Here is a 27,402-nt window from a genome sequence, read left to right as displayed (position 1 = left end):
TCAGAATCCGCCCTTTATCAAGAGTCCCAGGTAATTTGTGAGCACATTACAGCATGAGATGCACTGCCTAGAAGGTTGAGTCTTAAGTAGGCTGCACGCAGGAATCACTCGGGAAACTTAAAGTCCCAGTGCCCAGGCTGTACCCCAGACCGGTTGCATCAGGGCCCCAGGTGATTTCAGTGTGTAGCCCCAGGGAACACTTGTGAGCCTTGGTAGAGAACACCAGCATGTTTGTTTTCCCTCAGCGACAGATCTAGGAACTAGCAGGACTGAAGTAGGTCTTCAGGCCTATTAAAAAGGCCATTCAAACATTCAGTCAACATATATTGAGCACCTACTGGAAATACAGAGGAAAATGCCATAGACCCATCCATGCCCTCCTAGCACTTACAGTGTGATGGAGAAGACACACCTGGTGTGAGTAAATTCTGTGCAGTAAATGCTGCAGGTGTGCAGGGCCATGTGGGCAGAATGTGATAGGGGCCTAAGAACAGAATCACACCATCCTTCTCTGTGCATGCTGGGAGACACTTAGCTGGCATTACCAGCGCCTTGATTTCAGACCTGGTGTGGGGCTGTTGAAACCTATAATTCTCTGATCAGAGACTGGAGATCAGTCAGCTTCGGGAGAGTCAGCAGCTGAAAAGCCATATTGATGCCTCAGCAACAGCCTGTTAACTATGAAGTCCATCTGAACCAGGCGGGAGTTGGGAAGCGTTAAGTAAATAGTTTTTCAGTGTCTCTGTTCTTACGTTACAGAGAAAAACTGGAAGTTCATCTTGGGTGACGTCTCATCTCCTGCAGAAATTTTCTTACAGAGAATTACAGAACTTTAGCCACCCCCTGTTTAATACGTTCCCTAATGGCCACAGCAGGAAAGAGCAATTCCAAATTCACGAATATTTCCTCCACATCATTTCCCAAAGCTTCTTTATGTAAGTAAGAAGCCCAGCCTTCATTACTGGCTTTTAGCAATTTAAAGTGATTTGCCTTTTACAGGCATATTCGAATTCCACAAACATTGCATCTCACACCAAGACATCATGTTCATTAGATAGCAATGGTTTCTAATCAAGGGAGAAGGCCTTGAACAAATAATTAGACTTGAGACTAGAATTACACATTAAAATAACAAATGGATTTGCTAAGGCCACTAAGAAATGCCACTGGGGCATTCTCATGTAGTTTCACCCTATACTAATGGTGTCAGGTCAAATACTGCTGAAGTGGTGTACTGAGATATCACTGTAGCTAAATGCAAAGCACTATTCCGGGGCTAGAGTTTTCCAAACTTGTTAAACATGATAATCTCCTGGGGTGTATTCAAAATACAGGTTCCTAGGCTCCTCCCCATTCTGATTGAGAGCAGGGCCCAGAAATAGGAATTTTTAAATTAAGTACCTGCGGTGGGTCTTCCAATTAATTGAGAAAGTTTGGCAAACATTGCCCTTGGTAACAAACAGCTAGTGGAAGAGGCTAAGGCATTCTAGGGGAATTTGGAAGTGTGGGTTTTGAAAGTCTGATCTGGAACATGAAATCTGCCCCTCCAACCCCGCAACCCAGGTTATTCCTTGGTCCTTAGGGGCTAATGCTTTGTTTCTTCCACTGGCTGCAGCATAGGGCAAAGGCAGCTACTGTGCCTGGCCAGGGCTCTGCTTCAGAAATCCAAGATTCTGATCATGGACGAGGCCACTGCTGCGGTGGATCTAGAGACAGATCACCTCATCCAGACAACCATCCAGACTGAGTTCTCCCACTGCACGACCATCACCATTGCCCACAGGCTGCACACCATCATGGACAGTGACAAGTGAGTCGGGGGGCAGAGCTTGATAGCCACGGCTTAACCCTTTGTCAACAGCGATAGCATCGGCCGTGAGGTCTCTTTACAGAAGGTTGAACTACCATCATTTTATTGATGAAGAAATGGAGGCTGAGAGATTGCAAGCAATTTGCCCAAAATTATACATCAAGCTAATGAAGGTCAACAGGGTTAAGGGAACTGTCTTGAAGGTAAAATGGGAAACTGTGAAACTATTAACTGAGTATGGGGGGTGGAGGCCCAAGCCAGGAGTGATATATATTGCTCCATAGACCTTCCCAACTAAGCTGGGTCTCAGCTGCTCCCCCTGTAAACAGAAGCTTTCTGTTCCTTCTAACTCTGACAATCTGACAATTCAAAATGGGGGGGGGGGGTCAGTAATCTTAAAACTGAAGAGAATAGGCTCCCTTTTTTGACCAAGGGGAAGGCTCCCTTTTTAAATCAGTGTATCCTTAAACAATGTGTATCCTTAAAAAAAAGAAAGAAAAAAAACTTACGTAAATAGTATAAGAATATATGCAGTATAAGTCTATTTTGTTCAGTATTCCACATGGAATCCAAGTTGGTGCAGATAGGCGCTGTTCAGTCATTCTCGCTGCTTTGTAGCCTGGTATGAATAAACATACCGTTATTGTGTTGGTCACCTGGACCCGCGCTAGTGTCCTAGCCTAGAGACCCCTCGTCTTGGCCAGGGAGCTTCTTTTTCCGCTCAGATTCGCACAGCCAATAACAAAACCGATGCTAAGACTTTCCAGCACAAGCTTTAGTCAATGGCCAAAGAATGGAGAAGTGGGAATTAGTTCACAAATCAACTTTCTCAACCCGATTTGGGCAGAGACACCATTTATATAGGAGGGTTGAGGGGAAAAGGGAGGGAATTGGAAAGAGTGGGAGGAATATCTATGACTAATCTGAGAAGAGGGGTGTGGTTTGGACGGGAACTGATGCAACCCTCCTTTTCAGTCCTTGTATGGGCTTTTCCGGTTGTTGTCATGGCAATTGTCCATATCATGGTGCTGGTAGGTGTGTCATTCAGCATGCTAATATATTACAACGAGCATAATGAGGCCCAAGATCTACTGGAAATCCAATCTTCCACCACCTTGGGCCTAGTTTGTTCTAACCAGTTCTTGTTTTTCTCTTTGCAGCTTCCTCCTGAAACTTAGATACGAGCACTTGGTTTCCATTTGAGGGAGGGGCAGGGGTATGATTCTGGGGCAACAGCCTTGGTAACAATATCGAGACTTAGTTCTGGTTATTATAAATGCCAAGGTTTGAGACGCTGCTTTCTAAGACTTCTCTCTTTTTTGTTTCAGGGTAATGGTCCTAGACAATGGGAAGATTGTAGAGTATGGCAGCCCTGAAGAACTGCTGAAAAACACTGGCCCCTTTTATTTTATGGCCCAAGAAGCTGGCATTGAAAATACGAACTGCACAGCATTCTGACAGCAAATCTTACAGGTTAGAGAAGGACTATTAGGATCATTCCTTATTTTTTGTGAAGCGTATCATACATATAAAAGTGTGTGTAAAATGCATGTTTTAAATAAGGATCATAAGTGAACACCCACGTCCCTGCCAGCCAAGATTTTTTTTAATGAGTATTACCAGCTACATCAGAAAACCCCTTATGATCCACCTTGATCGTACCTCCTTGCTACCCACACCCCACAAAAAGCACCACCATCCTAATTTTTGTGATAATTATTGCTTTGCTTTTTGTTTTAGTTTTACCACTTTCCTTAAACAACATGTACCATATTTTTTGCTTCTGTGAATGGCCTGACTCATACTGCATGTATTCTTCTATGACTTCTTTTGTTCAATATTATATTTGAGATTCATGCACGTCCATGCGTGAGGCTGGTTCATTCTCACTGCTCTGTAGTACAGCAGTGTGTGAAAACGCCAGTTTATCCAATTTAGGTTGGTCAGCAGTGGGGTTATTTCCAGGCTTTGTTGTTTTTCCCTGTTATGAACAGTACTGCTATGAACATTCTGGTACATAACTCCTAAGATACATGTGTAAGAGTTTCTTTAGGCATAACGTAAAGGAATGGGAGGTGTGCATATGTTTAAATGCATACAGTAGGCAACGCCAAACTGTTAATGCCAATTTAAAACATTTTTGTCAATCTGATGAGTATGAATTGGTGTCTCCTTGAGGTTTTTAAATGTATAGTTCCCTGGTTACCATTGAGGTTTCCGTATGCGGTATCTGCTGGTTCTTGTTCACGGTGCTTTATTTCCTTGGATACCTTGTGAATGTTTACCTTAAGTTGCTCAATCTCCTTAGCATTTTTTTAAAAACTGAAGTATAGTTGATTTGCAATATTGTGTTAGCATTTTACCTGTGGACATTCTTTGAGGCCTGAGTTGAATCTGAGCTCTCTTAAGAGGAATTGTGAAAGCTTCTGCCTGCCACCTGGGGGCATTACCCAGAAACAATTTGAATTAAATACTTCACTAAGGGGTTTCAAACCTTACAGTTAGTGGGACTTCAGACCACAGTCCTGTGCGAGAGCCAGCTTGTGGTTTACAGAATCTCAAGGGAGCTTCTTCCCCTTGATCTAGCAGCAGGTTGGAGATGGACATGTGGCCTTGTTGACTCCTTCCGCGTGGCGGGGTTTATTCTTCTCTCACTTGTATACCACAGTACAGCCCTTTCGGGCTCGGGTTCGTCAGAGGGTCTCCTGTAGCTTCTCCATCTTTGGCAAGCCTCGGCGTTCTCTCTTGCCTCAGTATCCTCTGTTGTCCACAAAGGTCAAGGTCTCCAGGTTTCAGAAGTCACCCTCAGCCTTGACCCTTCTTCTCCTTCCAGGGTTTTTTGTGTCACATTATTTTGGGTTCAGCATATTCCTTACCTCCATTTCAGTGATGCAGTTATGAAAGATTTTTATTTATTCATCACTGTAGCTATTTGTTGAATGAGATGCTCAGAGACTTAAACTTCCTAAATGAGGGGCTTATACAGCTGCAAGGCAGGATGAGGAAGGGACAAGTTTCCTTCTATTTGCTCTAATCCCATCAGCATCACTCTAGCAATGTTGGTTTCCCCGCAGTGGCAGTTTTTCCAATACTGACAAAACCAGTGTGGTCTTGCCAGCACCAGCGGAGCAGCGCCCCCTTCTGGGAAGTCTGGGTTTCAGTTTCAGTGACGCCAGCCTCTTCCCTTTTGTTCCCGCAGCCCTAACTGTGATGTTCGCTTTTGCCCTTGCTAGCTCTCTGATACTTGTTTTCCTTTGGCCCTTTCTTCAATGCCTATTTAATGATTCTTTATATTGCTCTATTAAAATAACCTGTGGTTTTTGTCTCCTGACTAACCGAATAGATACAACCTTGGAGATAATCCAGTTCAAGTCCCTTATTTTTTAGATAAGCACCAGACTGAGAATGGTTATATGATATCCGGAGTCAAAACATGAGTGTTCATGGCAGAGCCAGGGCCAGAAACCAACTTCCTGATTTGATCTAATGATTTCTTCTTTTTCCTATAATGGGAGAGGGTTTTCGATCTACCTCCTCCTGTGGATGCAGATGAAGAGAGGGGAAGCGTTATCTTTTTCTCAGTAGTGATGTCTCAGACATCCAGTGAAGGTGGAGGGAACCAGAACCAGCCTGGATCCAAAACTTTGATGATGACTCCTCCCCTCCAGATCTTCTGTTGGCCCAGGACCCGGGCAACCCAATCCACACTATGGACCACTTACAACATAATCGCTTTTTCCTACATTCCTTCTGAGGTCCTCTTCGCTGCTTATCCTTGAAGCATTAAGATGTCCCTATGTTTTTGTCCTTGACCCCCCAGTTCCTCTATATTTTCTCTGTAATTGATTTCATACACTCTTGTGGTTTCAACTTCTACACATACGATTCTCATTTCTAGCCTCTTCCTCTGCTCCAGTTTTGAGATTCATATATTCAGTTGCTTCTGGTATTATCACCTGGATATCCTTCAGGTGTCTGACATGCAAATCACCCTACCTTGACAGACCTGTCTACTTTTTTTTTTTTTATAGAGCAGGTTCTTATTAGTCATCAGTTTTATACACATCACTGTATACATGTCAATCCCAATCGCCCAATTCATCACACCACCACCACCACCCCGCCGCTGTCCCTGCATGGTGTCCGTACGTTTGTTCTCTACATCTGTGTCTCATTTTTTGCCCTGCAAACAAGTTCATCTGTACCATTTTTCTAGGTTCCACATATGTGTGTTAATATATGATATTTGTTTTTCTCTTTCTAACTTACTTCACTCTGTATGACAGTCTCTAGATCCAACCACGTCTCAACAAATGACTCAATTTCATTCCTTTTTATGGCTGATTAATATTCCATTGTATATATGTACCACATCTTCTTTAGCCATTCGTCTGTCGATGGGCATTTAGGTTGCTTCCATGACCTGGCTATTGTAAATAGTGCTGCAATGAACATTGGGGTGCATGTGTCTTTTTGAATTATACTTTTCTCTGGGTATATGCCCAGTAGTGGGATTGCTGGATCATATGGTAATTCTATTTTTAGTTTTTTAAGGAACCTCCATACTGTTCTCCATAGTGGCTGTATCAATTTACATTCCCACCAACAGTGCAAGAGGGTTCCCTTTTCTCCACATTTGTTGTTTGTAGATTTTCTGATGATGCCCATTATAACTGGTGTGAGGTGATACCTCACTGTAGTTTTGATTTGCATTTCTCTAATAATTAGTGATGTTGAGCAGCTCTTGGCCATCTGTATGTCTTCTTTGGAGAAATGTCTATTTAGGTCTTCTGCCCATTTTTGGATTGGGTCGTTTGTTTTTTTTACTATTGAGCTGCATGAGCTGTTTATATATTTTGGAGATTAATCCTTTGTCCGTTGATTCGTTTGCAAATATTTTCTCCCATTCTGAGGGTTGTCTTTTCGTCTTGTTTATGGTTTCCTTTGCTGTGCAAAAGCTTTGAAGTTTCATTAGGTCCCATTTGTTTATTTTTGTTTTTATTTCCATTACTCTAGGAGGTGGATCAAAAAAGATTTTGCTGTGATTTATGTCAAAGAATGTTCTTCCTATGTTTTCCTCTAAGAGTTTTATAGTGTCTGTCTGGTCTTACATTTAGGTCTCTAATCCATTTTGTTTACTTTTGTGTATGGTGTTAGGGAGTGTTCTAATTTCATTCTTTTACATGTAGCTCTCCAGTTTTCCCAGCACCACTTATTGAAGAGACTGTCTTTTCTCCATTTTATATCCTTGCCTCCTTTGTCATAGATTAGTTGACCATAGGTGCATGGGTTTATCTCTGGGCTTTCTATCTTGTTCCATTGATCAATGTTTCTGTTTTTGTGCCAGTACCATATTGTCTTGATTACTGTAGCTTTATAGTATACTCAAGTCAGGGAGTCTTATTCCTCCAGCTCCGTTTTTTTCCCTCAAGACTGCTTTGGCTATTTGGGGTCTTTTGTGTCTCCATACAAATTTTAAGATTTTTTGTTCTAGTTCTGTAAAAAATGCCATTGGTAATTTGATAGGGATTGCATTGAATCTGTAGATTGCTTTGGGTAGTATAGTCATTTTCACAATATTGATTCTTCCAATCCAAGAACATGGTATATCTCTCCATCTGTTGGTATCATCTTTAATTTCTTTCATCAGTGTCTTATAGTTTTCTGCATACAGCTCTTTTGTCTCCCTAGGGAGGTTTACTCTTAGGTATTTTATTCTTTTTGTTGCAGTGGTAAATGGGAGTGTTTCCTTAATTTCTCTTTCAGATTTTTCATCACTAGTGTATAGGAATGCAAGAGCTTTCTGTGCATTAACTTTGTATCCTGCAACTTTACCTAATTCATTGATTAGCTCTAGTAGTTTTCTGGGGGCATCTTTAGGATTCTCTATGTATAGTATCATGTCATCTGCAAACAGTGACAGTTTTACTTCTTCTTTTCCAATTTGTATTCCTTTTATTTCTTTGTCTTCTCTGATTGCTGTGGCTAGGACTTCCAAAACTATGCTGAATAATAGTGGCGACAGTGGACATCCTTGTCTTGTTCCTGATCTTAGAGGAAATGCTTTCAGTTTTTCACCATTGAGAATGATGTTTGCTGTGGGTTTGTTGTACATGGCCTTTATTATGCTGAGGTAGGTTTCCTCTATGCCCACTTTCTGGAGAGTTTTTATCATAAATGGGTGTTGAATTTTGTCGAAAGCTTTTTCTGCATCTATTGACATGATCATATGGTTTTTCTTCTTCAATTTGTTAATATGGTGTATCACATTGATTGATTTCATATATTGAAGAATCCTTGCATCCCTGGGATAAATCCCACTTGGTCATGGTGTATGATCTTTTTAATGTGTTGTTGGATTCTGTATGCTAGTATTTTGTTGAGAATTTTTGCATCTATATTCATCAGTGATATTGGTCTGTAATATTCTTTTTTTAGAGTATCTTGGTCTGGTTTTGGTATCAGGGTGATGGTGGCTTCATAGAATGAGTTTGGGAGTGTTCCTTCCTCTGCAATTTTTTGAAAGAGTTTGAGAAGGATGGGTGTTAGCTCTTCTCTAAATGTTTGCTAGAATTCACCTGTGAAGCCATCTGGTCCTGGACCTTTGTTTGTTGCAAGATTTTTAATCACAGTTTCAATTTCATTGCTTGTGATGGGTCTGTTCATATTTTCTATTTCTTCCTGGTTCAGTCTTGGAAGGTTATACCTTTCTAAGAATTTGTCCATTTCTTCCAGGTTGTCCATTTTATTGGCATAGAGTTGCCTGTAGTAGTCTCTTAGGATGCTTTGTATTCCTGCGGTGTCTGTTGTAACTTCTCCTTTTTTATTTCTAATTTTATTGATTTGAGTCCTCTCCCTCTTTTTCTTGATGAGTCTGGCTAATGGTTTATCAACTTTATCTTCTCAAAGAACCAGCTTTTAGTTTTATTGATCTTTGCTATTGTTTTCTTTGTTTCTATTTCATTTATTTCTGCTCTGATCTTTATGATTTCTTTCCTTGTGCTAACTTTGGGTTTTGTTTGTTCTTCTTTCTCTAGTTCCTTTAGGTGTAAGGTTAGATTGTTTACTTGAGATTTTTCTTGTTTCTTTAGGTAGGCTTCTATAGCTATAAACTTCCCTCTTAGAACTGCTTTTGCTGCATCCCATAGGTTTTGGATCATCATGTTTTCATTGTCACTTGTCTCTAGGTATTTCTTGATTTCCTCTTTGATTTCTTCAGTGATCTCTTGGTTATTTAGTAATGTATTGTTTAACCTCCATGTGTTTGTATTTTTTATGGTTTTTTCCCTGTAACTGATTTCTAATCTCATAGCATTGTGGTCAGAAAAGATGCTGATATGATTTCAATTTTCTTAAATTTACTGAGGCTTGATTTGTGACCCAAGATGTGATCTATCCTGGAGAATGTTCCGTGCACACTTGTGAGGAAAGTGTAATCTGCTGTTTTTGGATGGAATGTCCTATAAATATCAATTAAATCTATCTGGTCTATTGTGTCATTTAAAGCTTGTGTTTCCTTATTCATTTTCATTTTGGATGATCTGTCCATTGGTGTAAGTGACGTGTTAAAGTTCCCCACTATTATTGTGTTAGTGTTGATTTCCTCTTTTATAGCTGTTAGCAGTTGCCTTATGTATTGAGGTGCTCCTATGTTGGGTGCATATATATTTATAATTGTTATATCTTCTTCTTGGATTGATCCCTTGATAATTATGTAGTGTCCTTCCTTGTCTCTTGTAACATTCTTTATTTTAAAGTCTATTTTATCTGATACGAGTATTGCTACTCCAGCTTTCTTTTGGTTTCCATTTGCATGGAATATCTTTTTCCATCCCCTCACTTTCAGTCTTTGTGTCCCTAGGTCTGAAGTGGGTCTCTTGTAGACAGCATATATATGGGTCTTGTTTTTGTATCCATTCAGCAAGCCTGTGTCTTTTGGTTGGAGCATTTAGTCCATTCACGTTTAGGGTAATTATTGATATATATGTTCCTACGACCATTTTCTTAATTGTTTTGGGTTTGTTTTTGTAGGTCCTTTTCTTCTCTTGTGTTTCCCACTTAGAGAAGTTCCTTTAGCATTTGTTGTAGAGCTGGTTTGGTGGTGCTGAATTCTCTTAGCTTTTGCTTGTCTGTAAAGCTTTTGATTTCTCCATCGAATCTGAATGAGATCCTTGCTGGGTAGAGTAATCTTGGTTGTAGGTTCTTCCCTTTCATCACTTTAAGTATATCATGCCACTCCCTTCTGGCTTGTAGAGTTTCTGCTGAGAAATCAGCTGTTAACCTTATGGGAGTTCCCTTGTATGCTATTTGTCGTTTTTCCCTTGCTGCTTTCAATAATTTTTCTTTGTCTTTAATTTTTGCCAATTTGATTACTATGTGTCTCGGCATGTTTCGCCTTGGGTTTATCCTGTATGGGACTCTCTGCGCTTCCTGGACTTGGGTGGCTATTTCCTTTCCCATGTTAGGGAAGTTTTCGACTATAATCTCTTCAAATATTTTCTCTGGTCCTTTCTCTCTCTCTTCTCCTTTTGGGACCCGTATACTGCGAATGTTGTTGTGTTTAATGTCCCAGAGGTCTCTTAGGTTGTCTTCATTTCTTTTCATTCTTTTTTCTTTTTTCTGTTCTGCAGCAGTGAATTCCACCATTCTGTCCTCCAGGTCACTTATCCGTTCTTCTGCCTCAGTTATTCTGCTACTGATTCCTTCTAGTGTATTTTTCATTTCAGTTATTGTATTGTTCATCTCTGTTTGTTCTTTAATTCTTCTAGGTGTTTGTTAAACATTTCTTGCATCTGCTCGATCTTTGCCTCCATTCTTTTCCCGAGGTCCTGGATCATCTCCATTATCATTATTCTGAATTCTTTTTCTGGAAGGTTGCCTATCTCCACTTCATTTAGTTGTTTTTCTGGCATTTTATCTTTTTCCTTCATCTGGTAAATAGCCCTCTGCCTTTTCATCTTGTCTTTCTGTGAATGTGGTTTTTGTTCCAGAGGCTGCAGGATTGTGGTTCTTTTTGCTTCTGCTGTCTGCCCTCTGGTGGATGAGGCTATCTAAGAGGCTTATGCAAGTTTCCTGATGGGAGCGACAGGTCACTGCAATGCTTTTAAGAAGTTTTTTTTTCTGCTAGTGTGGGAGGGTCTCCTGCAGAGGCAGGTGGAAGCTGTGGCTCACTGTGGGGACAAGGACACAGGCAGCAGAAGTTCTGGGAAGTACTCCATAGTGTGAGCCCTCCCAGAGTCTGCCCAGACCTGTCTACTTCTTTCTCCCCTCTAAAAAGTTTTGCCTGTACTTTCTAACTCAAGTGGTGACATCATTGTCCATACAAGTCCTACAAAATGAAAACCTGTGTATCACTCGCAACTTTTCCTTTTCTTTCCAGATCAATCAGCCACCAAGCCCTTCCAGTTTTACTTCTGCACCCCTACTGTTTTTGCCATAGTTCAGTTTCTCCTCACTTCCATCCTGGACTGAGGGCATAGGTATCCCTACTTACAGTGTTGTTTTCCTCAAATATATACACCAGTGGCTACCAGAGTGATCTATTATGAAAAACTGACCAGGTTACTCTTCTGCTTAAACCCTTCATTCAATAGCTATCCAGAATAAAGTTAAAATTCCTTAGTATGGTAAAACGAAGCTCCCTTACATCCAATCCAGTCTCATTTATTCCAACTCCCATACCTCATGTTAAGCTCCAGCAACATTAAAATGCTTTTAGATTCCCCATACACACAATTACTGTTTGACTCTAGCCTTTTCCTTATCTATCCCCTCTGTTTGGAATCCCATGACTACCTCTAACTAACTCATTAAGACTCAGTAAGAAGTCATCTTCTCCCAAGAGCCTTCCCTGACTCCCTCTCCTCTCAACCCCCAGGCTAGCTTCACCACTGCAGTGGATTTTCAATCTTTTGGGCAGCTCTGCACCTGAACCTCAGTTCTACATGGACTCCTCCAACTTAAGATTCTTTGTGGGAGACCAGGGTGCAGCACTGTGATGAGTTTCCAGTAATCAGATACACCTGTGCCAGATTTTGATTCAGATGCTGGAGACAAGAAAGAGGGAAATGTGTCCTGGCAAAGGGGACCGTCAGTCACTGTCATTGTCCAGAGTTAGGCAGTGGTGGTGACTAGTAGCAGGATCCAGTGATGTTGTGGTGTGATACTGAGCATCGTTCCTGGCTTCAAAGACTCATATCTGGCTTTTTTATCCTCCCAAAGAGTCGGTGAGCAACCTATTATTATTTGAAAACTTCATTTCTGCTTAAGTTAAGTTTACGAGTTGGGGATTGTTGTTTACAACTAAATAATGCTCCTCAGCACACTTAATTTGCTTTTACTGTATTTATTTTGTTAGATAATTTTCTGTTTGCATCTCCCTCACTAAGCTATGAGCCTCTTGAAAACAATTTTTTACTCTGTTTTATATCTCCAGTGGCTAGAATATAGTAGCTACTCACTTGTTTCTGTTTTAGTTTTTTTTTTTTTTTTTTTTTTTTTTTTAGTGTTTTTCTTTCTATGTATGGGAATATGCAAGAGCCTGGGCTCATTGAAAATATTCCTTTGATATGCATCTTTTTTAAAAAAATAAATTTATTTATTTATTTATGGCTGTGTTGGGTCTTCCTTGCTGTGCGTGGGCTTTCTCTAGTTGCGGCGAGCAGGGGCTACTCTTCATTGCCGTGCACGGGCTCCTCACTACCGTGGCTTCTCTTGTTGCGGAGCACGGGCTCTAGGTGCGTGGGCCTCAGTAGTTGTGGCACACGGTCTCAGTATTTGTGGCTCGAGGGATCTAGAGCGCAGGCTCAGTAGTTGTGGCACACAGGCTTAGTTGCTCTGTGGCATGTAGGATCTTCCTGGACCAGGGCTCGAACCCATGTCCCCTGCATTGGCAGGCGGATTCTTAACCACTGCGCCACCAGGGAAGCCCTACTCACTTGTTTTTGAGTGTTCAAAAAATATTTATACAACATACAGTGGGAAAAATGTATGCCAAGAGTACAGCAACAGGATTGAAGATGACAAAATAACTCCAACAGAAAGACTAAATATACCAATCAGACCTAAATTTTTTGCCAGCTAATTTTGTAAAAGTACCTTTTGAAACACCCTCTGAAGAAATTTGTTCCTTTTAGGTAACAAATGAATACATTTAATCACAAATTCACACTGATCATGACTTTACCTAAAAATTAGCAAACAATATTGTACAAACACTGACATTTAAATTCCTAAACTGCTGCAACTTAGATTTAGTTAGCAAAAACCATCAACGTGGATTTAGTCTTCCACATAAATTAGACACTAAAACCAGTTTTTGAAAGGCTTCATATTGTTTGAAGACTAATGAAAAGTTGTAAAAATGCATGAAAGAATTGGCTGTAAGAAGCACTCCATTTTCATAGTATTCCTTTTTACTTTGTATGCAAATAATGGGTTATGCTGTAGAATTTAAATGCTACAGTGAAAAAGTACTTAGGAATGAAGTAGAAAAAAGGGAGTTAGAAAAAGAGTATATAGTATTTCTCTTAAGACTATTTTGGGGGATTTCACTGTGGTGCAATGGTTAAGAATCTGCCTGCCAATGCAGGGGACATGGGTTCAATCCCTGGTCCAGGAAAATCCCACATGCTGCAGAGCAACTAAGCCAGTGCGCCACAACTACTGAAGCCCACATGCCTAGAGCCCGTGCTCCTCAACAAGAGAAGCCACCACAATGAGAAGCCTGCGCACCTCAATGAAGCATAGCCCTCATTTGACACAACTAGAGAAAGCCCACGCACAGCAACGAAGACCCAACACAGCCAAAAAAAAGACTACTTTGGCTCTCACTGAATTAAAAAAAAAAAAAAAAAGACTAATACTGCTCCTTTCTTCAACTTTAACAGTTAAGGCCCTGGTTGACACACTGGTAATCTCGTGAATAGACAGTCACCTTGGTCCTCATCATGATAGCCATCTGGCTATTCTGCCTGATAACCACTGTCACTGATTTCAGATCCACTTGTCCTGTGGATGACGGGCTCTGTCGGAGCAACAGTCTTTGGAATGTTTATTTGCTGCTCAAGCCCATAGTCACTTGTTCTCACTGGGAAACAACACTGTTGGTATCCATCTGTAAAGACTGTCGACTTGAGAGGGCAGAGAGCAGAAGTAACAAGAACTACAATTCTGCAGCCTGTGGAACAAAAACCACATTCACAGAAAGACAGTCCCAATGAAAAGGCAGAGGACTATGTACCAGATGAAGGAACAAGATAAAACCCCAGAAAAACAACTAAATGAAGTGGAGATAGGCAACCTTCCAGAAAAAGAATTCAGAATAATGATAGTGAAGATGATCCAGGACCTTGGAAAAAGAATGGAGGCAAAGAAATGCTTTAACAAAGACCTAGAAAAATTAAAGCACAAACACCTAGAAGAATTAAAGAACAAACAGAGATGAACAATACAATAACTGAAATGAAAAATACACTACAAGGAATCAATAGCAGAATAGCTGAGGCAGAAGAACAGATAAGTGACCTGGAAGACAGAATGGTGGAACTCACTGCCACGGAACACAATAAAGAAAAAAGAATGAAGACAGCCTAAGAGACCTCTGAGACAACATTAAAGGCAACAACATTCGCATTATAGGGGCCCCAGAAGGAGATGAGAGAGAGAAAGGACCAGAGAAAATATTTGAAGAGATTATAGTCGAAAACTTCCCTAACATGGGAAAGGAAATAGCCACCCAAGTCCAGGAAGCACAGAGTCCCAGGCAGGATAAACCCAAGGAGAAACAGGCCAAGACACACACTAATCAAATTGCAAAAATTAAAGACAAAGAAAAATTATTAAAAGCAACAAGGGAAAAATGACAAATAACATACAAGGGAACTCCCATAAGGTTAACAGCTGATTTCTCAGCAGAAACTCTACAATCCAGAAGGGAGTGGCATGATGTACTTAAAAGTGATGAAAGGGAAGAACCTACAACCAGGATTACCCTACCCAGCAAGGATCTCATTCAGATTCAACGGAGAAATCAAAAGCTTTACAGACAATCAAAAGCTAAAAGAATTCAGCACCACCAAACCAGCTCTACAACAAATGCTAAAGGAACTTCTCTAAGTGGGAAACACAAGAGAAGAAAAGGACCTACAAAAACAAACCCAGAACAATTAAGAAAATGGTCATAGGAACATACATATCAATAATTACCTTAAATGTGAATGGATTAAATGCTCCAACCAAAAGACACAGGCTTGCTGAATGGATACAAAAACAAGACACATATATGCTGTCTACAAGAGACCCACTTCAGACCTAGGGACACATACAGACTGAAAGTGAGGGGATGGAAAAAGATATTCTATGCAAATGGAAATCAAAAGAAAGCTGGAGTAGCAATACTCATATCAGACAAAATAGACTTTAAAATAATGTTACAAAAGATAAGGAAGGACACTACGTAATGATCAGGGGATCAATCCAAGAAGAAGATATAACAATTATAAATATATATGCACCCAACATAGGAGCACCTCAATACATAAGGCAAGTGCTAACATCTATAAAAGAGGAAATCAAGAGTAACACAGTAATAGTGGGGGACTTTAACACCTCACACCAATGGACAGATCCTCCAGACAGAAAATTAATAAGGGAACACAAGCTTTAAATGACACTTTAGACCAGATAGATATAATATTTGTAGAACATTCCACCCGAAAGTGGCAGAATACACTTTCTTCTCAAGTGCACATGAAACATTCTCCAGGATAGATCACATCTTGGGTCACAAATCAAGCCTCAGAAAATTTAAGAAAACTGAAATCGTATCAAGCATCTTTTCTGACCACAATGCTATGAGATTGGAAATCAATTACAGGGAAGAAACTGTAAAAAAAAAAAAAAAAACCCACATAAATGGAGGCTAAACAGTGAATTACTAAATAACCAACAGATCACTGAAGAAATCAAAGAAGAAATCAAAAAATACCTAGAGACAAATGACAACAAACCATGAGAATCCAAAACCTATGGGATGCAGCAAAAGCAGCTCTAAGAGGGAAGTTTAGAGCAATACAATCCTACCTCAAGAAACAAGAAAAATCTGAAATAAACAATCTAACCTTACACCTAAAAGAACTACAGAAACAAGAACAAACAAAACCCAAAGTTAGCAGAAGGAAAGAAATCATAAAGACCAGAGCAGAAATTAATGAAATAGAAACAAAGAAAACAATAGCAAAGATCAATAGAACTAAAAGCTGGTTGTCTGAGAAGGTAAACAAAGTTGATAAACCATTAGCCAGACTCATCAAGAAAAAGAGGGAGAGGACTCAAATCAATAAAATTAGAAATGAAAAAGGAGAAGTTACAACAGACACTGCAGAAATACAAAGCATCCTAAGAGACTACTACAAGCAACTCTATGCCAATAAAATGGACAATCTGGAAGAAATGGACAAATTCTTAGAAAGGTATAACCTTCCAAGACTGAACCAGGAAGAAAGAGAGAATATGAACAGACCAATCACAAGTAATGAAATTGAAACTGTGATTAAAAATCTTCCAAGAAACAAATGTCCAGGACCAGATGGCTTCACAGGTGAATTCTATCCAACATTTAGAGAAGAGCTAACACCCATCCTTCTCAAACTCTTACCAAAAAATTGCAGAGGAAGGAACACTCCCAAACTCATTCTACGAGGCCACCATCACTCTGATACCAAAACCAGACAAAGATACTACAAAAAAAGAAAATTACAGACCAATATCACTGATGAATATAGATGCAAAAATCCTCAACAAACTACTAGCAAACAGAATCCAACAATACACTAAAAGGATCATACACCATGACCAAGTGGGATTTATCCCAGGGATGCAAGGATTCTTCAATATACAAAAATCAATCAATGTGATAAACCATATTAACAAATTGAAGAAGAAAAACTATATGATCATGTCAATAGATGCAGAAAAAGCTTTTGACAAAATTCAACACCCATTTATGATAAAAACTCTCCAGAAAGTGGGCATAGAGGGAACCTACATCAACATAATAAAGGCCATATATGACAAACCCACAGCAAACATCATTCTCCATGGTGAAAAACCAAAAGCATTTCCTCCAAGATCAGGAACAAGACAAGGATGTCCATTCTCACCACTATTATTCAACATAGTTTTGGAAGTCCTAGCCATGACAATCAGAGAAGACAAAAAATAAAAGGAATACAAATTGGAAAAGAAGAAGTAAAACTGTCACTGTTTGCAGATGACATGATACTATACATAGAGAATCCTAAAGATGCCACCAGAAAACTACTAGAGCTAATCAATGAATTAGGTAAAGTTGCAGGATACAAAGTTAATGCACAGAAAGCTCTTGCATTCCTATACACTAGTGATGAAAAATCTGAAAGAGAAATTAAGGAAACACTCCCATTTACCACTGCAACAAAAAGAATAAAATACCTAAGAGTAAACCTCCCTAGGGAGACAAAAGAGCTGTATGCAGAAAACTATAAGACACTGATGAAAGAAATTAAAGATGATACCAACAGATGGAGAGATATACCATGTTCTTGGATTGGAAGAATCAATATTGTGAAAATGACTATACTACCCAAAGCAATCTACAGATTCAATGCAATCCCTATCAAATTACCAATGGCATTTTTTACAGAACTAGAACAAAAAATCTTAAAATTTGTATGGAGACACAAAAGATCCCGAATAGCCAAAGCAACCTTTTTTTTTTTTTAACATCTTCATTGGAGTATAATTGCTTTGCATTGTTGTGTTAGTTTCTGCTGTATATCAAAGTGAATCAGCTATATGTATACATATATCCCCATATCCCCTCCCTCTCGCGTCTCCCTCCCACCTTCCCTATCCCACCCCTCTAGGTGGTCACAAAGCACCAAGCTGGTCTCCCTGTGCTATGCTAGCCAAGCAATCTTGAGGGAAAAAAAACGGAGCTGGAGGAATCAGACTCTCTGACTTCAGACTGTACTACAAAGCTAGAGTAACCAAGACAATATGGTACTGGCAGAAAAACAGAAATATAGATCAATGGAACAGGATAGAAAGCCCAGAGATAAACCCATGCACATATGGTCACCTTATTTTTGATAAAGGAGGCAAGAATATACAATAGAGAAAAGACAGCCTCTTCAATAAGCGGTGCTGGGAAAACTGGACAGCTACATGTAGAAGAATGAAATTAGAACATTCCCTAACACTATACACAAAAATAAACTCAAAATGGATTAGAGACCTGAATGTAAGACCGGACACTATAAAACTCTTAGAGGAAAACATAGGAAGAACACTCTGATACAAATCACAGCAAGATCTTTTTTGACCCACCTCCTAGAGTAATGGAAATAAAAACAAAAATAAACAAAGGGGACCTAATGAAACTTAAAAGCTTTTGCACATCAAAGGAAACTATAAACAACACGAAAAACCAACCCTCAGAATGGGAGAAAATATTTGCAAACGAATCAACAAAAGATTAATCTCCAAAATATATAAACAGCTCATGCAGCTCAATATTAAAAAAAACAAACAACCCAATCCAAAAATGGGCAGAAGACCTAAATAGACATCTCTCCAAATAAGACATACAGATGGCCAAGAGGCACATGAAAAGCTGCTCAACATCACTAATTATTAGAGAAATGCAAATCAAAACTACAATGAGGTATCACCTCACACCAGTTAGAATGGGCATCATCAGAAAATCTACAAACAACAGATGCTGGAGAGGGTGTGGAGAAAAGGGAACTCTCTTGCACTGTTGGTGGGAATGTAAATTGATAAGAGCCACTATGGCGAATACTATGGAGGTTCCTTTAAAAGCTAAAAATAGAATTACCATATGATACAGCAATCCCACTACTGGGCAGATACCCAGAGAAAACCATAATTCAAAAAGATACACGCACCCCAATGTTCATTGCAGCACTATTTACAATAGCCAGGTCATGGAAGCAACCTAAATGCCCATCGACAGACCAATGGATAAAGAAGATGTGGTACATATGTACAATGGAATATTACTCAGCCATAAAAAGGAACGAAATTGGGTCATTTGTAGAGACGTGGATGGACCTAGAGACTGTGATAGTGAAGTCAGAAAGAGAAAAATATCATATATTAACACATGTATGTGGAATCTAGAAAAATAGTACAGATGAACCAGTTTGCAAGCCATAGAGACACAGATGTAGAGAACAAACATGGACACCAAGGGGGGAAGTAGAGGGTGGGTGGTGGTGGGATGAATTGGGAGATTGGGATTGACATATATACACTAATATATATAAAATAGATAACTAATAAGAACCTGCTGTATAAAAAAATAAAATTCAAAAAGAAAAGAAAAATTAAAAAAAAAAAAAGACTGTCGAGTTGTCCTCTGGTTGTACCTCTGAGCACAGATATCTCCCCTGGTACTTCGTGCTAACATTCCTGCCTGCTGGCTCCTCTGTTAGTTTGCAAGTAAACTGTGATCTGGTTTGTCAGGGTTTACATTCTGGCATCATAAAGATCTCTCATAGTTCCATAAATATCTGCTAGACTGATATATTTATGAGTTCGAATCTGTAAACCAATTCCACTTTGGCTAGCTTTTCATTTTCCTTCATCAAAGCGTCTAAGTTTTCTGCATACGTGGCTTCAATGTTAATGGTGGCACAGAACCATTTTATTTTAGCGGGACATAGAGTTAGGGGTATGGCATAAGAGCAAAATCTGGCCTGCTGTTTTTATAAATAAAGTTTTTTTGAAACACAACCATGCTCACTTGTTTCTCTATTATCTATACCTGCTTCTGCGTTACAGTGGCAGAGTTGAGTTGTGACAGACTGTATGGCCTGAAAAGCCTAAAGCAGGGGTCCCTAACCCCCAGGCCATGGACCCATACCCGTCCTCGGCCTGTTAGGAACCAGGCCGCCCAGGACGAGGTGAGCAGCGGGCAAGCTTGCAAAGCTTCAACTGCCACTCTCAGTCACTCACGTTACCGCCTGAACTATCCCCGCCCCGTCCATGGAAAAACTGTCTTCCATGAAACCAGTCCCTGGTGCCAAAAAGGTTGGGGACCGCTGGCCTAAGGTATTTATTATCTGGCCTTTTATGGAAAAGGTTTGCCAATTCCTGCTCCAGAATCAACAGTGTAGTCTGGACTGGATCATGTTTCCATTCTCAGAAAGACAATTTGCCTCAAAAATGTCATGTGGCTCCATACCTGCAGTAGATAGAATAATGGTCCCCAAAGATGTCCATGTCTGAATCCTCAAAACCCTGAGGATTTACCTTACATGGCAAAAGGGACTTCGCAGATGTGATTAAGGATATTGAGATGGGAAATTATCCAAAGTGGGCCCAGTGTAATTACAAGGATCCTTAATAAGAGTCAGGAGGGTCAGAGTTAAAATGAAGATGATGTGATGACAGAAACAGAGACATCTGAAGATGCTATGCTGCTTGATGAAGGGAACACAAGCCAAGAAACATAGGCAGCTTCTAGAAGTTGGAAAAGGCAAGGAGACAGATTCTCCCCTGAAGTCTCTGTAAATAACCAGCCCTACCAACCCTGACTTTAGCCCAGTGAGACTGATGTCAAACTTCTGACCTCCAGAACCATAAGACAATAAATTTCTGTTGTTTTAGGCTACTAAGTTAGCAGTAATTTGTTGAAGCAGCAATAGGAAACTAATACAATACCATAAGCCCAAGCAGCTCTGATTAAAATTGCCAATATTCTCCAACTGAAATCAGTTTAGTAATTCATTGATCTTCACTGAATCCCACTGCAGTGTGAATTTGTAGAGGATTATGTTATCTTTAAAGCCCAGCTAGAAATGGTTTCAGTGCTCATGGCTATCACCCCTTCTATCAAATTGCAAAGATCTTATTCAGCTTAATCCTATTTGGACGCAATTTTTTGATCTCACCTGAGAGGCTGCAGGAAGGTCCTTTGTTCAAATGAGTCACAGTGATTCTGACGACAGGAGGCGGCCATGACAGATCGGTAATCTTTCACTCTCAGCTTCCCTGATCCTGGAGCTGGGGAAGGGCTGCCACAGGGAAGGATTAGAGCTTGACTCCTCTTGAAGTCCCAGGGGACACCCAGGCGGGTGGTGCACAGGCAGTGCCTTGTGACATGGTCCTGCTGAGTCTGCAGACCCCCACGGTCTGCTGCTGAGTCCCATGCACCTGCCTGCTAGCAATAAACATTCCCGAATGAACACATTGCTCGCTCCTAGCACCACAGCACAACTTACCTCTGGGAAAGCACTACCTGCTCCTTCAGGGTCACCTCTGAGTGGTACTAAGGAATAGATATTCCTATGCAGCTTGCAAAGCCTGCAATCTGTTGTAGAAAACTCCCTTATTGATACTCACAAAACACTACTACTGATCTTCACTAACAATCACAGTGGGCTGGATGAAACAAAGCAGCGCAAATTGGAGATTGGAGATGATCATCCCTGCTCTGTGGCACTGAATGTCCGCCACACCCAGCCCAGGTGAAATAGTACAAACTTCATCAATATGATGTACTAATAGATGGGAGAGTTTAAAATCCTGAGTTGTGTGTAGCGACCAGAGAGAGGATTTAGAATTAAGTATATGATGCTCAAGGTTTCTCGGTCCTCAGGCCTAAGGTTCTGCAAATGAAACACAATTCAGAGCACACCGTGTTCTTCTAGAGTCTGTTTGTACTCCTGACCCTGAAACAAAATGCACAGAGTTCCAGCTTCACAACTAATTAAAAGGGTGACACAAAATTCAATCTTTACTAAAACCATGTATTTCTAGAACTCACAGTTCACAAAAATTTGCAGAATCATCTTATTTGTTCTCACAACAATCTTGAGAGGGAGGTCAGAAATCTACACGTTTCAGATGATGATAGATTCCCACCACCACTCCCTGTTCTCCGAGGACACTTGGGAGAAAGCATAACTGAAGAGCTACCTCCAGGCAGGAAAGGGAGCAAATTCATGACAGGAAGCAAGCAGGCAAACTGGATTTGGAAATTTTCTTCAACATTTCCTTCTGTTGTGCAGGAAACATCTGACACCCTTTCCTTCCTTGGTTTTTGTAATTCCTACTTTTCCAACAGTAGAAAGTTCTACTAAAAATAACTGCCTACACAGGTGCTTCTCAAATATAACATGCACACACATCACCTGGTAACTTGATGCAGTAGGCCTGGGGTGGGGCCTGCATTTCCAGCGAGCTCCCAGGGTACACGGATGGTGATGCTGCTGGTCTGAAGACCACACTTAAAAAATCACCTAGGGACTTCCCTGGTGGTCCAGTGGGTAAGACTCCATGCTCCCAATGCAGGGGGCCTGGGTTTGATCCCTGATCGGGGAACTAGATCCCACATGCATGCCACAACTAAGGAGTCTGCATGCCGCAACTAAGGAGTCCACGTGCCGCAACTAAGGAGTCCACGTGCCGCAACTAAGGAGTCCACGTGCCACAACTAAGAGCCCACATGCCACAACTAAACATGTTGCAACAAAGATCCCACGTGCCGCAACTAAGACCTGGCGCAGCCTAAATAAACAAATACTAAAAAAAAAGAAAAGCACCTAGCAACCACTGTGGAGAATAGTATGGAGTTTCCTTAAAAAAACTAAAAATAAAGCTACCATATGATCCAGCAATCCCACTCCTGGGCACATATCTGGAAAAGACAAAAACTCTAATTAGAAAAGATGCAGGCACCCCAATGTTCACAGCTGCACTATTTACAATAGCCAAGACATGGAAGCAACCTAAGTGTCCATCAACAGATGAATGGATAAAGAAGATGTGGTACATATTTACAATGGAATACTACTCAGCCATAATAAAAAGAATGAAATAATGCCATCTGCAGCAACATGGATGCAACTAGAGATTATCATACTAAGTGAAATCAAAGACAAATATTGTATGATATCACTTATGTGTGGAATCTAAAAAAATGATACAAATGAACTTATTTACAAAACAGAAATAGACTCAAAGACATAGAAAACAACTTATGGTATACCAAAGGGGAAAATGGAGCAGGGATAAATTGGGAATTTGGAATTAACAGATATACATCACTATATATAAAATAAACAACAGGGACCTACTGTATAGCACAGGGAACTAGAGTCAATATCTTGTAATAACCTATAATGGAAAAGAATCTGAAAAAGAATATATATGTATAACTGAATCACTTTTCTGTATAACCTGAAACATTGTAAATTAACTATACTTCAATAAAAAATAATAAATTAAAAATAAAAATAAAGAAAAAGCAAGACTTAGCAGACATCTAGTGTTTACAATACTCATCTTTTCATAAACTTGCTACCATCCCAATGATCTCCCCTTTGTTAGGGATTCATCACTTCTTCAATTTCATATTCTTTATAGGATGTTGCTGCTTTTTTCCATTCTCAGGCAATCTTAAGCCCCATCAGTTAACTTTTTCTTAGATTTTTCCGGCCTTCGATCTGTCCTCCCTCCAAATCATCCTGCTATCATTTAGCTTTCCTACAACAAGGAATCCACCTAGGTAATAAGGAGTTTCTCATGAAATCTAAATTCCTTGACTTGGGCCTCGGGGCTCTCCAGTTTATTGTTCACTATGTGCTAGCGTTCTAGCATTCTCCATGTATTAACTCATTCCATCCGTACCACAACCCTGTAAGGCGGACAGTAGTATTTTCTCTACTTTAGATGAGGAAGCTGAAGCACAGGTTAGGTAAGTTGCCAAGGTCACAAAGCTCTTAAGTGTCTGAAGTCAGTCTGGCTCCAGAACAAGATGGAAAGGCTCAGCCTGAGGCATAAGTTTAAATTCAGGATCCATCAAAAATTGATGTAAGACTTGGGTAAGTCACAATGTCACTGGACCCCATCTTCCTACCTCATAAAATGAAAGAGTTGGCCTCACTGGCCTGTAAGTTTCTTTCCCACGGAGGCTGTCTATTCACCTACGTTTTCTATTCCTTAACAGTATCAGGTGATACTTCTGTCACCCACTGTCCTCAGTGCCACCTCCGCTAGTGCTCCTGCTAATTCTCCCCCTCCCACCCCCCATCTGGCTAGAGCTGCTGTGTGGACTTGTTAGTTCATCACTAGTGCATCAGTTTCCACATCTGTAATGGCTGGGAAATACTTACCTCTTCAAGATTCCAGCTTTTCTGTTTTGCTAGGATTTTATCATAGGAAATGGCTTAATGAAGAGGCCTGCAGCACAGACATATTTTGAGTATAGAGTGATTCTGCTGAAATTATATTTGACAAAATGAATTTTTAAAAAATAATTATCTATCTCTGGCTGCGTCTTCATTGCTGCACGCAGGCTCTCTCTAGTTGTGGCGAGCAGGGGCTACTCTTTGTTGCAGTGTGTGGGCTTTTCATTGTGGTGGCTTCTCTTGTTGCGGAGCACGGGCTCTAGGCGTGCAGGCTTCAGTAGTTGTGACATACGTGCTCAGTAGTTGTGGCTTGCGGGCTCTAGAGCGCAGGCTCAGTAGTTGTGGCGCACGGGCTTAATTGTTCTGCTGCATGTGGGATCTCCTGGACCAGGGCTCGAACCCGTGTTCTCTGCATTGGCAGGCGGATTCTTAACCACTGCGCCACCTGCGAAGTCCTGACAAAATGAATTTTTGACCTGAGTTTCTTCAGTTTGTCTCTCCCATCTCCTGGGATCTGAGCATCACTGAATTGTCAAGAAGTTACCCCCAGAAACACGAGAAGGTTCAGGCTAAACATGGAGGGAAATCAAGAAAACATACTCATGGCCCTTAGAAATGCTTTTATTTATAAAATAACTACTTAAATATAAACATCTCTAGATATAAACACTATTCACAAGAGACTCTTGCGTTGCTTCCTTCTGACCAACTAGCAGACTTGGGGGGCCAAGGAGTTCACAGGTGTCTCCCAATTCATCATAAGTTTAAGGCAAAGGTGCATTTGGAGGAGCAAGGTCTGTAAGGCTGTTCTTAATTCCCTTTCTTAAAAGACAAAATTCACGGTTTCCTGTTCCAAGGTAGGCTTTCTATCTAGGGCGGACCTTAAGAATCAGAGCCCTGCTCAAATAGAAACTTCAGGGGGAGATTCTTAGTGTTAGGATTAGTAAATATCTTCCTGAGGCGGAGGGAGGCACAATCAGGCACTTTAGATTCTGTTTGGCTTAGACCACGGTCTCTGAAGCACGGGGGCTGATGAAACAGAAAATGCTTATTTCCAAGTCTAGGATAAGCTACTTCTGGGACTGCTTATCCGAATTCAAATAAGACACACGCGTTATGTTTTCTGCATCTGTGGACAGTAGTGTGCTTGGATGAAGGGGAGAGGCACCCAGTCTCCCAGCAGGCTGGAATGGCTTCAGCCCATCGCAGAATGAATCCCTCTAATGAAATGGCGGGAGCTCTGATCCTGTTCTCCTAGGAAAGTCTATCAGATATTGAGCTTCAGGAGAGAGGCCAGGAGACATTATCACGCACAGACCATATAAAGTAGAGATGACTGTCAGCAAGGTGTGGAGGATAGCACCTAATGGGAAGAGAACCTTTCAGATGAAGGTTCAAGGAAAAGAAAGACCCTAAACATTTTTTAAAAGGAGAAAGAAAGTAGTTGAATTTTGCCCAAGCTATCTGGAAGTGCAGTGAAATAAATAAGAAAAAGACTACAGGTGGTAGCGTTTTAGGGACTTTTAGAAATAAGGAGTGTGTGTGTGAATGTGTGCCAGACACTGAGGTTTTAAAATACCAGATTTGGTACAAGGTCGACAAACTCCTTGCCACATGCAGAGGCGCAGCCTGAAAGGGCTCCCAGAGAATTGTTTTCATCCAAGTCAGTTTCCGGTCAGTTGATCATGGCGCACAGGGCCACCCCAAACTCAGTATGGCACAACCAACGCCAACTTCTTCTAATGCTACAGCACAGCTTCCAGCATATATTGGATACTGGTCTTCTGACTGGAAATTTCTCGTTTCCAAAAGCTGACCCCAGGATTGGCCTCTCTTCTCACGGTCACTGAATCACTTGCAAGCCCCAGGGTCCATTTCAAATTCTAGAAATTCTAGCAAGCATCAAGGTTGACAACCCAATCAAAGAGAGCAAGACTTATCTTGTGCCCCAAGTGTGCCATGGTTAAGCCATGCAGGCAGGGCCAGTGTCTCAAGAGCAGGCGCCCTCTCAGTGGACACCAGGACCCTTCAGCAGAAGGAAGCAAAGGCAGCAAGGTTGAATGGGAGGCAGAACAGGTTCAGGTGTACTCAGTTTTGCAGATATAATTGGATGGAACATAGCCCTTCTTCCCATTAACTTCGGCTAACCACCATTCTGTATTTCCTGTAACATCTTTAAACTCCAGGATCTTGAGTCTCTGATTGGCTGACACACTCAGCTCGTTTGGGTTCCGTGCCTTGAAGGTATAGACAGCAAAGTAGACCTGTGTGAGGAAGAGAAAGTGAGTTAGGAAATGGGAAACAGCTTAGAGCAAAGCTGCCCAACAGAACTTCCTGTGGTGAAGGGGACCATCTGTATCTGCACCATGCAATATGGCAGCCCTTAGCCACATGGCCATTGAGCACTTGAAATATGCCTAGTGAAATGAAAGAACTTAATTTTAAATTTTGTTTAATTTTACCTAACTTAAATTTAAATAGCTACATACGGCTTGTGGCTACCCTAATGAACAGGGCAGATTTAAAGAAAACCAAAATTCACATATTTTTACTCTTTCGGAGTCGACTTAAAGAGTGAAAGAAACTTCAGTCAGCATGGAAGATGGATGAGACATGAGGGTGCCCTTCCATACCCCTAACACAGAAATTCTGAATTTAAAAAACTTAAAAAAAACCACAAAAACACAACTAACCTCAAAGTAAGAAAGGATGCTCTCTAGGTGCCCATAACAAAGCTATCATGCAAAGCAAGGGTGGTATTCAGTGATCAGAAGTCATGAGGCCCACGGGGGCACAGGGATGAATACACACCCGAAGGCTGGGGTTTAGGACCTGCTCAGGAACTGGAGCTCATGAGGCTAGAAGTGAGCTCCTTGCACAAAGTCAGAATCTAAGAAAGGGCCATTTCCTCCCTTATCACGTCTAGAAAAACTGCCTGCTGGTGGGTCCAGAGCTGGGATGTGCGTCCTGGGCTGTGGTTTGTACCAGAACCACAGAGAGCTCACAGACGAAGGTAAGACACACACAGAGACTCACTGCTGCAAGTGAGCAAAGGCAAGAGGCAGGTGGCCAGGGATTCCTCAGCTGTGGATGTGAAAGTGGCTTTAAAATATGTAGGTTTAAAATGTTTAAGGTACAAAGACAAGAGCAGGCCATTATGAAAAGAACAGGAAAAACTGAAACAGAGCCAGACTTTTATTTCTGAATTCTAGAAATAAACATATAGTTATTTGAATAAAAAACTAAGTAGACGAGTTAAACAGCAGACTTTATACAATGGAAAAATCAGCACACTGGAAGAGTGGGAAAAGCTTCATGGTAAACCTTGTAAATGCCCCAAGACACAACAGCCTGTGAAGTCAGCCAGGGAAGGGCCCAGAAGGGGTGGAGCTG

General features: G+C 40.8%; 2 protein-coding genes across 15 annotated transcripts in view; one reads left to right on the top strand and one right to left on the bottom strand.

Moving 5' to 3' along the window:
* The window catches only part of ABCC2 (ATP binding cassette subfamily C member 2), a 291,675-nt gene that overhangs the window by 59,696 nt on the left and 204,577 nt on the right, over positions 1-27,402 (top strand). For 2 of the 3 annotated variants that reach the window (XM_082425081.1, XM_082425082.1), the window contains 2 exons: positions 1,616-1,810; positions 3,139-3,670. In XM_082425081.1, the coding sequence (XP_082281207.1) occupies positions 1,616-1,810; positions 3,139-3,268 (325 nt within the window). In that variant the 3' untranslated portion in view covers positions 3,269-3,670. Of the gene's footprint in view, positions 1-1,615; positions 1,811-3,138; positions 10,710-27,402 lie in introns of those variants that run through there. The other variant, XM_082425080.1, reaches the window with a different exon arrangement.
* DNMBP (dynamin binding protein) overlaps positions 1-27,402 on the bottom strand; it is a 149,314-nt gene that overhangs the window by 7,599 nt on the left and 114,313 nt on the right. For 7 of the 12 annotated variants that reach the window (XM_082425071.1, XM_082425066.1, XM_082425074.1 and 4 more), the window contains one exon: positions 24,615-26,273. In XM_082425071.1, the coding sequence (XP_082281197.1) occupies positions 26,088-26,273 (186 nt within the window). In that variant the 3' untranslated portion in view covers positions 24,615-26,087. The other 5 variants (XM_082425075.1, XM_082425076.1, XR_014253454.1 and 2 more) reach the window with 4 other exon arrangements.

Source organism: Balaenoptera physalus (assembly GCF_965194825.1).
Source record: "Balaenoptera physalus genome assembly, chromosome: 14".
Lineage (NCBI taxonomy): Eukaryota > Metazoa > Chordata > Mammalia > Artiodactyla > Balaenopteridae > Balaenoptera > Balaenoptera physalus.
The sequence above is the reverse complement of the archived record's forward strand: the minus strand, read 5'-3'. Positions and strand labels throughout refer to the sequence as shown.